General features: G+C 41.6%; 2 protein-coding genes across 2 annotated transcripts; both read right to left on the bottom strand.

Annotated features, from left to right (window-relative positions):
• Positions 1-4,629: 4,629 nt before the first annotated feature.
• Positions 4,630-8,717, bottom strand: LOC125288370 (gap junction alpha-3 protein-like). The gene is given in 3 exon segments (XM_048234674.1): positions 4,630-5,561; positions 5,564-6,055; positions 8,628-8,717. Coding segments are annotated over 2 exon segments (1,362 nt in total). The 5' UTR covers positions 6,039-6,055; positions 8,628-8,717; the 3' UTR covers positions 4,630-4,674.
• A 1,722-nt stretch (positions 8,718-10,439) lies between these two features.
• Positions 10,440-12,555, bottom strand: LOC125288568 (gap junction beta-2 protein-like). The gene is made up of 2 exons (XM_048235031.1): positions 12,471-12,555; positions 10,440-11,369 (listed from the first exon to the last, which is right to left on the bottom strand). The coding sequence occupies exon 2, from the start codon at positions 11,316-11,318 to the stop codon at positions 10,476-10,478; it is 843 nt and encodes a 280-aa protein (XP_048090988.1). The 5' UTR covers positions 11,319-11,369; positions 12,471-12,555; the 3' UTR covers positions 10,440-10,475.
• Between the last annotated feature and the right edge of the window lie 970 nt (positions 12,556-13,525).

Here is a 13,525-nt window from a genome sequence, read left to right as displayed (position 1 = left end):
CAGGTCTCAGGCATAGAAATGAAGCCTTGTGTTGTGCACTTGTCTGTGACTATGCTTCTATAGACCACCCCCCTTTCCCCATTCTGTATGCGTACATAAGTGTGTGTGTGTGTGTGTGTGTGTGTGTGTGTGTGTGTGTGTGTGTGTGTGTGTGTGTGTGTGTGTGTGCCTCTGTGTGTGCCTGTGTGTGGATTTCAACGTGCACACCATAGAGCTGGTGCACCAGCTTCTCCATCCATTTACTTTTGAGTTCTCACACCCCCCTTTAAAATGTTGAGCTGTAACGTGATCAGTTGAAAAGCCATGAGTCATGTTGCCTAATAGCTGGACTGATGTTTAGAAAGTCTGGGGCTTGCTCTAGGTCATCACAAATATGGCCAAAGGACTGCAGTAATATTTAGCTATTAATTATTTTGTCTCTAAATCATTTTCTGTGGCAAAGAACCCTGTTGAATTTGAATTTGTCAAGCTCAAGAACCAGCTTTCATAAATAGGCTTTTTGCTATTATTAAAGGCTTGTGCAAACATTTTCAATAAAATGTACACATCTTTGTTGAAAATCTTTACAGTAAACTTCCATAATGAAACAAAGCATTGATGATGGGCCTGAATTTAAGTTACGGGCAAAGTGCAATGTCTGAAGTTAATTCAATAACTGGGCAAAATCTATTTGCTAATTCATACCACGAGCAAGATCATTGACATCATAGGCATTGGTGGGCCAGCTACCAGCTGTAGTTCATGCACACATACACTTTGCTCATTGACTGACTTTACACTATGCCCATCATTTAAATGAGTTAAAAACTGAGTATAAGTACTGTAAGAGTTTTACAACAAAATATAGTTTAAAATTCTAAATAAAATAATAAATAATCTATTTTCTTGTACAACATTATTTCAAAGTTAAACCACAGTGTCCCTCTCTAAGTACAGGAAAGATTCTGTATGCAGTTCAGTTCAATGTTACATAAAGGAAACACAATCACGCAAACCAGAGGAAATTATGGTACAAAAATTTATTTGGTTACAGTTTTGTAAACATTTGAGGTAAATGAACATTTACATCAACTTGATCTTACAATTTTTTATACACAAGGCACTTCTCTTAAGACAGCAATGCAGTGGGCCTCTGTTTTTTTTTGTTTTTTTTAATCGAGAATGTCCTGTTGTTTCATTGTCCCTGACTGGTCAGAGAGATCTGACAAAAACAACAACTGATCATTTGAATATGTTTTCAGCTTAGAGGCTGCATGGTATGTGCCAGATTGAATTGCTATGATTAAATGGGCTTTGTCCTCCATCCTTAGGGGTTACTTAACATGCAATTTGCAATATACATTACAGAAATCTCCATGCCATAACTCAAATGTAATAATTTCAAACAATGGTGGAAGATTCAAGACAAATATAATGCATCCCTGCATTCCGCAAATTCGAGTGAAACATTGGAGGATTCTTTAAGAACTAATGCTATTTCACAAACTGCAGTGTATGTGAGTTTTGACTCCTTTAACATCAGTTGTCCCTAGTCCTGATGCTCCAAATTCACCTGTGTAAGCTTCTGTCAGAAAGCTTGTTTGGCATAAATGTGCAAATCTACATACTGCAATGTAAACTTTTTGAACCAAAAAAAGAGATACATAGAAACACACACTGGTGTATTTATAACACAATAAAATAGGTCAAAATGATGTTACATCCATCTCAAAATATCAATATTAGTATTATCAATGAGCATTAGCAAATCTAACGTTTTGCAAACTTAGTCTCATTTCAGGCATCCCAATTGAAGTGACAGTTCAGACCCCATCTCTGATACAGCTAAAATACCTAAAATCATCCTTTATGGTGTAAAACAGGATTAAAGATAACTATCTTGACACCTCATATGGATGCTTCACAGTGTGAAGTCATACTTAACAATTGATTAATATTCTACCAGTTGATTTGTAGCTGATTATTTTCAAATGGCAACTGGGATTGACAATTCCACAGCACATGCTTGCAATAAAGACCTAACACAATGTTACACTTGACATTCAGGGAAGTATAGCAGATAATGGAAACTACTAAGTCAATGGAAGATTCAATACGACAAAACTGAGGGGAAAGGTCTGCAAAGTCATGACCTTTCCATTTTGTACCAAATAAATTGTTTCAGCATCCAAAAAGACAGCAAAAACTATTCTCCTTCGATACCCTTAAATTATTCCTTTTTCTTTATAAAAATAGCAATTTTATCAAAAGAAAACATGGTGTTACATGCAATTTGCATATGTTTAAATGCTGCTGTTCACATATAGTGCCTAATTAATGATGATTTGATTTCAAATGCTATGTGGGTGCTATGAGAACTGTATGACTGAATACTAAATACCTATCCAATAGTATAGTTAGAAAACATAAAAGTAAATCTTTGCAATAAAGATCAAATCTAGGTTCTTTAAAAAGCTCTTTGGCAAAAAATTATCAATCATTTATAAGTGATTAAACAAACCTGGTTTATAAAATGTAAACTGCATTGATATTTTTTCTTTGAAATAAAATGATCTTGATAGTTCAGTTACCATGTTCTGATGTTCTGATAAATTGCGACAACATCTCCTGCCTTGGCGGGCCCAGGCATGTTGTGCCCATTTTCAAATGATTCTCTATAGTGCTCTTTGGTTGAATTGAGCCCTGCAGCAGCAAGAGTTGAGACAAGAGCACCTGTAAGACCAGATTTTGAGGGTGTGGGGTGGCACTCAAAATGTGCAGATGCAAACAGCAGGTTCTGCATTTCAGCGCATGAACACAACAAAACAGTAGTGCACAGCAAGCACATTCACAGCCCTGGTTTCAGTCAACCATCCCTATGGAGCTCATGAAACTCTGGCGCGAAAGAGAGGGACAGCAAGAAAGGCTGAGAGAGAGAAAGAGTGAGAGGGAGTGGGTGAGGGGATGGAGTATAAGAGCTCAATTGTGTTTTTTTTTTTTTCATTTTTTCTTTTTGTTATTGTCTCTATAACTTCCCGTAAGTTAACTCATGATTATTATGTGCTCTGAAGGGCCAACAGCCAGTTGTCCCAGCTTTCACTTTTCTTCAAAGCATGTGGCATTGTAACATCAAAGAGGCAGTGACTGTGAGGGACAGTAACACCAAGACAGTCAAATGTGCCTTTGATGAATTAAGGAGTTGTGGTTTCACAGTGACAAATTTCACTTGTGACAATGCAATTCAGAGATCAATTTTCTTGTGACAGCTATATCCTGACTGTGGAAAACATCCAAAAGATTAGAATCAATCAAGTCATGCAACTGATTTTGGGAAAATAATATTGTAAGGGAGCCATTTTACTTATGTATAACCTGGCAGGAATTTAAAATAACAAAGAAAAGCACAGTCCTGTGTGTTCACATTTCTACTGGTTGCAGTGAAATACTCCAGCAACAAACAACTGAGATAATTGCTATAAATCTCAAAAAGTTCTACGTATAAGCCATTCTATTGCCTTGTCCATATGGCATCTACAATGTCTTCACACAGATGTTAGCCCTTTATGTACAAAATATCAGCGGTAATTCTGTAGGTCTACTGCTGCAGAATTTGGTTACAAGGAGGACTTGCACTTCTCTAACACACTGCAAACGTTATCATTGTTTATGGGATTAGTTATAGCCCTAGACTGTATATTATTTATATATATACACTTCATTTATACTTAGGCAATATATTTATACCAATATACCCTGATGAAACTGCAATGATAGTAAGAATGTATTTTTTTGTTCCTTTTAATGACGGTGAAACAAGACCTCCTTATTTCCAAACATACACAACCTTCGAAAAGCCTAAAAGACATGTCTTGGCTTGGGATCTGTCATAACATGGGATAGAGCCACAGCCTCCTCCTTTGCTCCAGCTCCCAGGACACCGGCGGGTAAAGGTTCCCTCCGGATCGCATAGTCACAGTGTGAGCACGTCCCATTCAGCATCGGTCTTTACGGGGCGTGTGACCATATGATGAACGATGAACCAGGGGATTCACAAACGATATGGACGAACACTGATTAAAAGAGTGGTGGCTAAGGCACACCAGTGCACAAGGGTCAAACTCAAGATCTATCACAACAAAAGAGAGAGAGAAAAAAAACACGACTCAGAAGTGCATACCTCTCCCAAATTCTTCCTCAGAAAAAAGATTCAAAACAAATGAAAAAGAAAGAAAGAAATAATAGTGCTAGTGTCCAAATTAGTGAAAATGTCTCTTCCTTCACAATTCTGGGCCAACCTGCTTCTCCCATTTTCAAACACATAGGTGTGAGTGTATGTCACATGCAGAGCCTATCATCTCTGCTTGGGTGACACTACAACTCACCGATTGCACTGATTCTTTTTTTTTTTTTTTGGATAGTCTAGCATTTTAAAAGAATTTAATGTCATTGAACATCACATTTCCAGCAACCTGTCCTTTTTCTCTTTCTTTCTTCAATAGCCTCTGTTGTATTTTTTCTTTTGTTACTTTCATAACTTTCCTCTCTCTCTCTCGATAAAAACCCCAGAGGTGGTGGAGTGGTGAGTGTGTGTGTATGTGTGTTTGTTTTGTGTGTGTTTGTTGAGTGGGAGTGATTGGGTGGGGAAAGAGGGGAGGTTTTGGGGGTGGTGTGTGTGTGGGGGGGGGAGTGGGAGGGCTAGACAGCGAGGTCATCGGGCCTGGCTCTGATGCTGCTGGTCTTACTCGCCCTGCTTAGCCTGCGGACATCGGTCGGGACCACTGGCGGTTCATGCATCTCCACTGTGGTAGTTGTGATGTCGCGACCAGCATCACTCTTCCCCCCTCTGCTGGATTCATCGCCATCAGCATCGCCATCAGTCATCACGCCAGAGGAGGCCAGGGGGGGCTCCTTGGGGTGCGCCATGTTACTCAGAGAGCATGAAGAGGAGGAGGAGGAGGACAAGCAAGGGGTGCACGGCTTGGCTTCACTAGACTGCAGCTCGGTGGCCATGTTGGCCCAATTCTGCCCCACAGGTAGCCGGTAGTTGTTGCTGTTATTGCTGGAGAACATGGAGGAGTGGAGGGGGTCGTGGAGAGGGTCTGACTTGTGCTCTGCCTCAGGGGTGGCCACAAGGGCCATGGAGTGGGTTGGAGGCATGAAGGCGCCTCTTCCTGCGACAGTCAGGTCTGTGTAGTTGGGCGGGTGGTTGGGGATGGGAGCGGACGCTCGAGTCTCGGGCAGGACTGTCACATTGTCAGTCTCCCTGGTCTCATCGCCCACCAACTCACGCTCTGGTACAAACTCATTGGTCATGCCCTGCTTGACTTTCTTCCAGCCCAGGTGGTAGATCTCTAAGAGGTTCAACAAAAGGGACACGCAAGCCACCACAAGCATGAAAATGATAAAAATGGTCTTTTCCGTGGGCCTGGAGATGAAGCAGTCTACTGAGTTTGGGCAAGGCCATCGGGCACACTTGTACAGGGGCCTAAGCTGGAAACCGTAGAGAAAGTACTGGCCCAGGATGAAGCCCACCTCAAACAGGGTTTTGAAGATGATGTTGAAGATGTAGGTGCGGAGCAGAGCCCCCGGATACGAATCTTTCCATGCTCGTCACGAATTGGGGGCTTCTCCTTTTTCCCACCTCCGCCACCCCCACCTCCTCCACCTTCGCCGCCGTTCCTGTAGAGATCCTTCTCTTCCTGGAAGCGGAGAGCCTTGCGCATCTCCTCCTCCTTCTCTTTCCTTTTCTCCTCCATGCGGACAATGTGAAGGACGTGTCCCAGGTAGATGAGCGTCGGCGTGGACACGAAGATGATCTGTAGCACCCAGAAGCGAATGTGCGAAATAGGGAAGGCCTCGTCATAGCAGACGTTCTCGCAACCGGGCTGTTGTGTGTTGCAGGTGAAGTCCGACTGCTCGTCACCCCACACCTCCTCGGCGGCGGCCCCCAGCACCAGAATCCGGAAGATGAAGAGGACGGTCAGCCACACCTTGCCGATGACCGTTGAGTGCTCCTGCGCGTTCTCCAACAGACGCCCCAGAAAGCTCCAGTCACCCATGCTTCACGATTTCTAGCCTGAGGAAGAAGTACAGGGGTTGAGGTGAATGGACAGCTCACAACCAGAACCAGAAGGAGGAGGAAGACAAAACAGAGGAAGACAAGAAGATCACAAGAAAAAGAGAAAGAGAAAGAAGAGGGAAATATGAGAGAGAAAGAGGAATACCATTCAATAACTACATTAAACACCATGGTAACAGCCAACCACTTGTCTCTCAAACACTTTATGCATAAGTACACTGCAGAAATGGTATAAGAAATGAACAAAGCATCAAACCCATCATCAATGATCACTACATTGTTAATTGCCAGGAGTTGCCTTTCCACCCTCCAACACACTCCTTTATCTCAGCTCATTCTGGGATAAAACCACCAACAACCAGGGGTGCGTTTCCCAAATCCAAAGTTGCTAACTTAGATAGCAACTATGGTTTTGGGAAACACGCCTCAGACTGAAACACAAACAAATCAAGCCTCATTTACAGTAGACAGGTAAAATGGTGCAGATAGCAGATCATTGTGCTTATTTTAAAAGCACATACTGTAGCAGACATTTCAAAGCAGATACATCATATGATGGCAAATACCAGATTTGCACACACAAGTCTTTCGTGTCATTAGATAGTTCACAGTGTCTTATGCTGTTTTGGCTTATACTGTTATTGCAATTGAGACAAATCTGCAGGGCTGCTACACATATCACTGTCATCAATTAGCCTACCCTGTATGCACCTCAGGGTAGGATGTGAAAAAAATCAATCAAATGAGATATTTATTCCAGTATTAACGAGGAGGTGTTGATAGAATTGTGATGACCATATTCCAGAAATAGCTGTCATGCCAGGAATGACTGCTTCCAAGAACTGACTGCCTAAATTCTGTATTCCCTAACAACAGACACAGTAGCCTACTGTTGGTAAATAGCCAGCTAAAGATCACATCAAAACATTGAAATAAACATTAAATGTCTTCATTATTAAATGTCTTCATTCATGATATTACCTTCAAACAAACTTTATTTATAGTCAAATCCTTACAGAGAATGTCTATTTCCAAATGCAAAACGAAAATAAAGGCATCTTCCCAAATTGTTAACGACAATGGGTTTGGCTTAGGCTACTTTAAATATGGGCCTCTATAAAATTCAGACAAAACTACAAAAAAAAAAAAAAAAACTCATCAAACGTGGCTAATTCATTCCATTTATTATTAGGAGGATTAGCCTACCAGCAGTGTGGCAGCCATTTAATGCACACGAATCACACCACCGCAAACCAAAGCAAAAAAGAGAAGAGGGCGGATTCACTGCCAGCAAAATCGAAAAGGAAGAATTCATATGGCCTGAGAGGAGAGAGAATTCAGTCACAAAATTGGTGTGGGAGCGAAAGTAATAAATCCATCGACTAGGGCTCGATATTTAAACCTGTAGATGAAAACATTACATTTGTAGTCTGACTTTTCAGATTATCAAGGTTGTCACTCCTGTCTGCTCTCACTGTAATACTATTTTGAATGCCAATAAAACATAAAACATTATTGTTTAATAGTCTACCTCTTCGTATACTTCAGATGACTGAACACTGACGAATGTGATGATTTATGCTACAGTTTCGTGTAGTCTACTGTTACTGTACCCCCCTTTTTTTTGCTTTAGGAAAAGGCGAATTTGTTAAAGTTTCCGTTGTTTAAGGGTTCAGTGCAGAATATGTCAGTATAATTTAACACATTAGTACACATGTACTCTTTTACATGGGGTGGATGCTGTAATAAGTAGCCTACATATTGCACCGTGTACATTTAGGCTAACAGACCAGTTGGTCCACCCGTGGCGATTGCTTGTCTCATCAGAACTCGAAATGCTGATGAGGGGAAATATTTCGCAGTATTGACTAATGTGCACTTTGAGCTGGATGGCATCAGTGCGCAATGTAGCCTAATTCGAACTTTTTCCAAGTCATATTGAAACAAACAAGACACATATAACATAATTAAAGTGCTGTTTAAAGTATCACATTACTTTGTAGCCTAACGTTCGTGTAATTTGGCGCATGAAATTTGCGGCTTTAAATTATGTAAACAAATATTCTTATTCTTATTTGTATTCTTAGTCACGTCTTCCTATATCTAAAACTACTAGTACAAGTCATTACGCTAGAACTTTTTATTGGCTAAAGCCGCAAATTGTTGTCAGGGAACAACTAGACTACACGATAAATCTATTCTAGCAATAATCATCCAGTTCCTCTATTGTATTTCATACCCATTAAACAAGGTAGGCTATGTGTTTGCTCTAGAGACGTTTTGACGCGATGACAAACTGTATGTAAGCCCTGACAATAGAGATGGTGCCAGATTTTCTTTGTGCCCGCTGGCACAATCCATTGAGGCATCGTTGGTATTGTGTTACAGCTTTTGTTTTATTTGTTAAACTAATTTAATGGGCTTTATAACTTTGGACCATAAACATGATTGCATATTGTATAATTACTGTTGTAAATAGGCTGTCATGACTGACTAAGGCTTGAACACACACAGAAGATCCACTCATACACTAGATGCCTTCACAGGCACTTGGCCCTCATCATCATACCTTATGGTGAGGGTTTCAGCCTTTGCCACTGAAAGCAATATCCGGCCGCCACAGATGCCATGTTTTGAGTGCGTTGGATATCATACAGACCTCCCTATGTTGCAAGAGCCCTCCCCTTTCCACCCATTCCCAAAATCCTTGTAGCTTTGTCAGCTTACCAAAGTCCTTTTGAAATCAGCCTGCCAAACTTTTTGTCCAGCTCGTAGTCTTCTCCGCACGTTGGAGCTATCAGGGGGCCAGCTAGTTTATTGAGGCGATTTGAACTTGGAGATGGGCTTCCGCGAAGCGCAGCTGCCTCCTGTTCCCGGCCATCCCGTGTGTCACATTGGGTGACCATGCATGAGTGAATTCATACAGTGGTTCCCCTGCACGGGTGCACGCCACGCCCCTGTCAACTTCCAAAATTCATCAGTGGGGCTTCAAATAATATGCATGGTTTCACCGGGGGGCTCCAATACTCGCGCGGGAGGAACTGGATAAAATTCGTGACGGCGAATTACAGTAGATGGGATCTGATTGCTTAATTTGTTTTGGCATACTAACTACTGAACAGAGACCTACACTGGATTATGTTCCTAGCATTCATTTCATGTTGCTTTATGTTGTGCGCACTACTGGACAAGACAAACAAAAAACTCTGACAGGGTATAAATCCTATATCGAATTAAGTTAGATGTCATGTAGAGTTTCTGACATTATGAGAACGAAAAAAAAACTTTCCACTAAGTAGCCTGAATTCTCTCCTTGTATTCTGTAGAAAAAAAAAATAGACATAGGCTACTGTCTACTGTTGCTGATAAGTTCCATGGGCTGAACAGTATTTCCTAACACACCTCTTCCTAGTGGATCATTTCACATCTTAATGATTCTCAACCATTCATTTTCTGCATGTCAATTCTAGAAGGGGATACTTTTTATGGGGGATATTTTTCGTGAATAGAGACTAAAAAGCTAAATAAATAGTCCCTGAGCAACATAGGTTAATCCTCTCCTCTTTTAAGAAAATAGGACACAGATTGACTGAAGAGAAAATATCTAAAGAAAACACATTTCAAAGTAATATACAATTTCAGAGTAATTTTACAGAGGCAAAAAAAAAACATTCACATATTGTTTTCCGCCATCATATAGCAAAATGAATGTAGCATACTGTAGAAGCAGTAAATAAAAATAGCAATACATAGAGTATACATTTGTTTAGGCAGCGATTGTGTGCTTCCAAACACATTTCTCAATCTTGGGGGACTTGGAGGACTTTATTGTCATTTACTGTACATATCAAAATGATTTTCCTTTCAATGTTCTCATGACCAAATCTATATTCAACATCATGTTTTTACATCATCATCATCATCACAACCACCAATGTTCTGTTTTCTGTGTTCTATGCTATATAGAAACAATTCCCAAATAAACTATAAAGTCATATAATACATGTACATTTCTCCCTTTCCTTAGCTCTCTCTGTCAAACACTAGGTGGCATAGTGGCCCCATATAAGACTTCTAAATATGTCTAATGCTTTGCTAGTGTGTGCCAGATTCAGAGCTTATTTCTTTCACACATCTTAGAGGACATGACAACATCAAACAAAATGTTAATCTGAAATCTAATATTTGTGCTATACTTTACCCTACTGATCTATGACCCACTGTGTTGACATCTATTGAGATTAATATTCATTACCCTTCTATCATTTCCTATGGGATCAAGCTTTCACTTTTGTGAGTGTTTTGTGAGGTTTGTAATCCAGCTTCCCATATATGGTGCACAGGTGTGCACTGGTGTGGCTGTATGTACATCAGTGTGTGACTTTGTGTGTGTGTGTGTATGTGTATGGCACAATGCTCACACAGCCTTGGCACTGGATGCCATGGAGGACACAGAGGACAGCAAGGACTCATTTGTCTGGTTCTGCAGCAGTCCTGGGCGAGCAGTGGGCGAGCAGTTGCTGGTGACGGAGGAGCCGGCACCTTTCCTGGTGCCCGGACGGGGGCAACTCACCAACACTTTGGCCACGAGGTACGTGAGCTCGGCCGCATTGAGCACCATGCACGCACCTGACGCCGCTGCCATGAACATGGTGAACACTGTCTTCTCAGTGGGCCGTGACACAAAGCAGTCTACCTCGTTGGGGCAGGGCCACTGCTCACACTGCACCAGTCGAGGGATCCAAAAGCTTCCATAGATGGCGTACAGTGCATAAACGAATGCCGCCTCGAACAACAGTCTGAAGACCAGGCTGAGGGCATACGTCCACCACAGTGTCCCTGCAATGGGCAGCCGCTGCTGCCGGATGCTCTCCAGCTGCTCTACCTGTTGCTTGGTGTGGGCAGAGGAGACGCCAGCCGTTGTCTTCTTGTTGCTGAGGAACACACGCCGCTTGTCACTGCGTTTGCGATAGGCTACGTGCATGGCCACCAGCAGGGGCGGCGTGGATGTGAACACCAGCTGCAGGCACCAGAGGCGCACATGAGAAATGGGGAAGAAGTGGTCATAGCAGACATTCTCGCAGCCTGGCTGCAGCGTGTTGCACGTGAAGTCAGACTGCTCATCGCCCCACACTGCCTCGGCTGCCAGGGCCAGGATGGTGACACGGAAGATGAAGACCACGGAGAGCCAGACCTTACCCAAGCTGGTGGACTGGCGGTTGACACCGGCCAGCTGGGTGTACAAGGTACCCCAGCTCATTATTCTCTCTTCTCTTCCACTACTGCTCGTAGAAGTCAAAGGTTAGACAGCCTGAGGAAACAGCCAAATAAGAAATGATTGGATCAAAGTCATGTATGTATTAGGCACGTGTGCGTGTGTGTGTGTGTGTGTGTGTGTGTGTGTGTGTGTGTGTGTGTGTGTGTGTGTGTGTGTGTGTGTTTGTGTCAGAGAAAAGGGGTAAATGCTCATGTGCATACCTATGTTTGGGTGTTTGTGTATTTGCAAGAAAGAGACTGTAAGAGGGTGGGTTATCACATAAATGAACATAGTAAGACAGTGATGGAGTAAGAAAGTTAGAGAGAGAAAGAGACACAGCTAAAATCAGGCTGTAGATAAGGAATAACACATTATAAGATTGTTGATAAGAAAAGATACAGTACTGGATATCGAGGAGCTGAGGAATAGATAATGAAGTAGAGTAAATGTTGAAGCACAGAGATGGAAGGGTGGGTAAAAAAGAGTGCAGGTGCAGCAAGGGAGGGGTGGGAAAATAGGAGCTAAGAAAAGCTATAAAAACAGTTATATTCCAGACACCCCTGATAAGGAGTTCTGTGTTTTTTCTCAAGGAAAGACATTGGCAAGAAGACATTATGCACAAAAGGCATACAAATCAGGAAAAAAACACACACATGGAGTTCAATTTGTTCAGATATTGGTAGACTAGCTACATCCTTGAAACAAGTCAAAGGCTTTACTACCTCAGAAACAAAGGCGAATGTTTATGCATTTGCATTATAGTGGAATATTATGTTAGTGGAAGAAACAGTCTCTAAAGTTATTCCATGGAAAGGGGTTTTAATAGCGCACTCAAAAGTTCAGAACAATCTTAAGCTCTCACTCCATCGTGCAACAATCTGTCAAATCAACAACAAACCGATCGTTAGTTGGTTAGTGGTTGTCTATTGATATACAAGAATCGTTCTTGTAGCCTACCAGTATATTTATTGTAAGCTACATGAAAGTTCATCAATTAAGCTTCCATTAACTGAAAATGGACATCCATTCTAGAAACATAATTATGTCAAAATATCGCACGGAAAATCAGTAAACAACAACAAACATAACAAACGATTGAAGCATTCAATCACAACTTATAAGTTGATATAAAGTCTTCATATTGTCACATCTCACCTTATTCTGCGAAATCTTGGAGCGGGCGAATCATTGTTTCAGGGATCACTGCCTGTTCACCAGCACCCACGAACTAATATCGTTCCCTCTCGCACAACGGAAAGGTTGAGAAGAGCGGCTGCACAGGTGTTCAAATGTGCGCTAGCGGAGCCGAGGCTCCTTTCGAGGCTTCAGCCTCGTGACGTCACACCCCCATACGAGGCTAAAAATTCGGAAGAATTTCCATTCGAAAGTGTCTCAATATAATAGTAACATTTTGCTGTATGACAAGGTGGAGATATCAGTTATAGGGTCGTCCTAAATCTAATAGCTGAATTCAGCATATTTAAGATTCTGGTGACTAATTGTTCACACAGATAGCCTACACATAGTCTAATGCAACACAAGAGAAATAAAGAGGAGCAGAAGAGAGAATCAGCCTACAAAGTAGGATCGCCTTTTTGATTAGGTTAAGGTCAGTTGAATAAATCTCTTGTTGACAGAGATCTGGCTGATAGGCCTATAGGATCAACAATTTCTACCAATACAAAAATATTAGTTAGCCAAATATGTATTTTCCACACTTTAGAATGAATTTAGATAGATAGATAGATAGATAGATAGATAGATAGATAGATAGATAGATAGATACTATCTATCTATCTAAATTCATTCTAGAGTGTGGAAAATACATATTTGGCTAACTAATATTTTTGTATTGGTAGAAATTGTTGATCCTATAGGCCTATCAGCCAAATCTCTGTCAACAAATTCAGGCATGAAGAATCCATCCCAACAACAGGAAGAAATTTGGATTTCAGACACTGTTTGATGAGCCAAGGTAGCAATCTCTACTGAGTACAACAACTTTAAATGGTAACTTTAGCCCCCTGAAACCAATTCAAACCCTGTCTCCCTAGAGATGCCCTTCATCTCATAAACAAATGCCCATCTGTGTACCAGCGGGAAAGAGACTGTACTCAGGTACTGTGGTCTTCTTTCAGTCCACACGGGCAGCTCCCACCATATTGGGTTTCTCTAATGATCTCCACTCCCATGTTCACTGAGTGACTGGT

The sequence above is a fragment of the Alosa alosa genome, chromosome 23 (genome assembly GCF_017589495.1).
Source record: "Alosa alosa isolate M-15738 ecotype Scorff River chromosome 23, AALO_Geno_1.1, whole genome shotgun sequence".
Classification (NCBI taxonomy): domain Eukaryota; kingdom Metazoa; phylum Chordata; class Actinopteri; order Clupeiformes; family Clupeidae; genus Alosa; species Alosa alosa.
The sequence above is the reverse complement of the archived record's forward strand: the minus strand, read 5'-3'. Positions and strand labels throughout refer to the sequence as shown.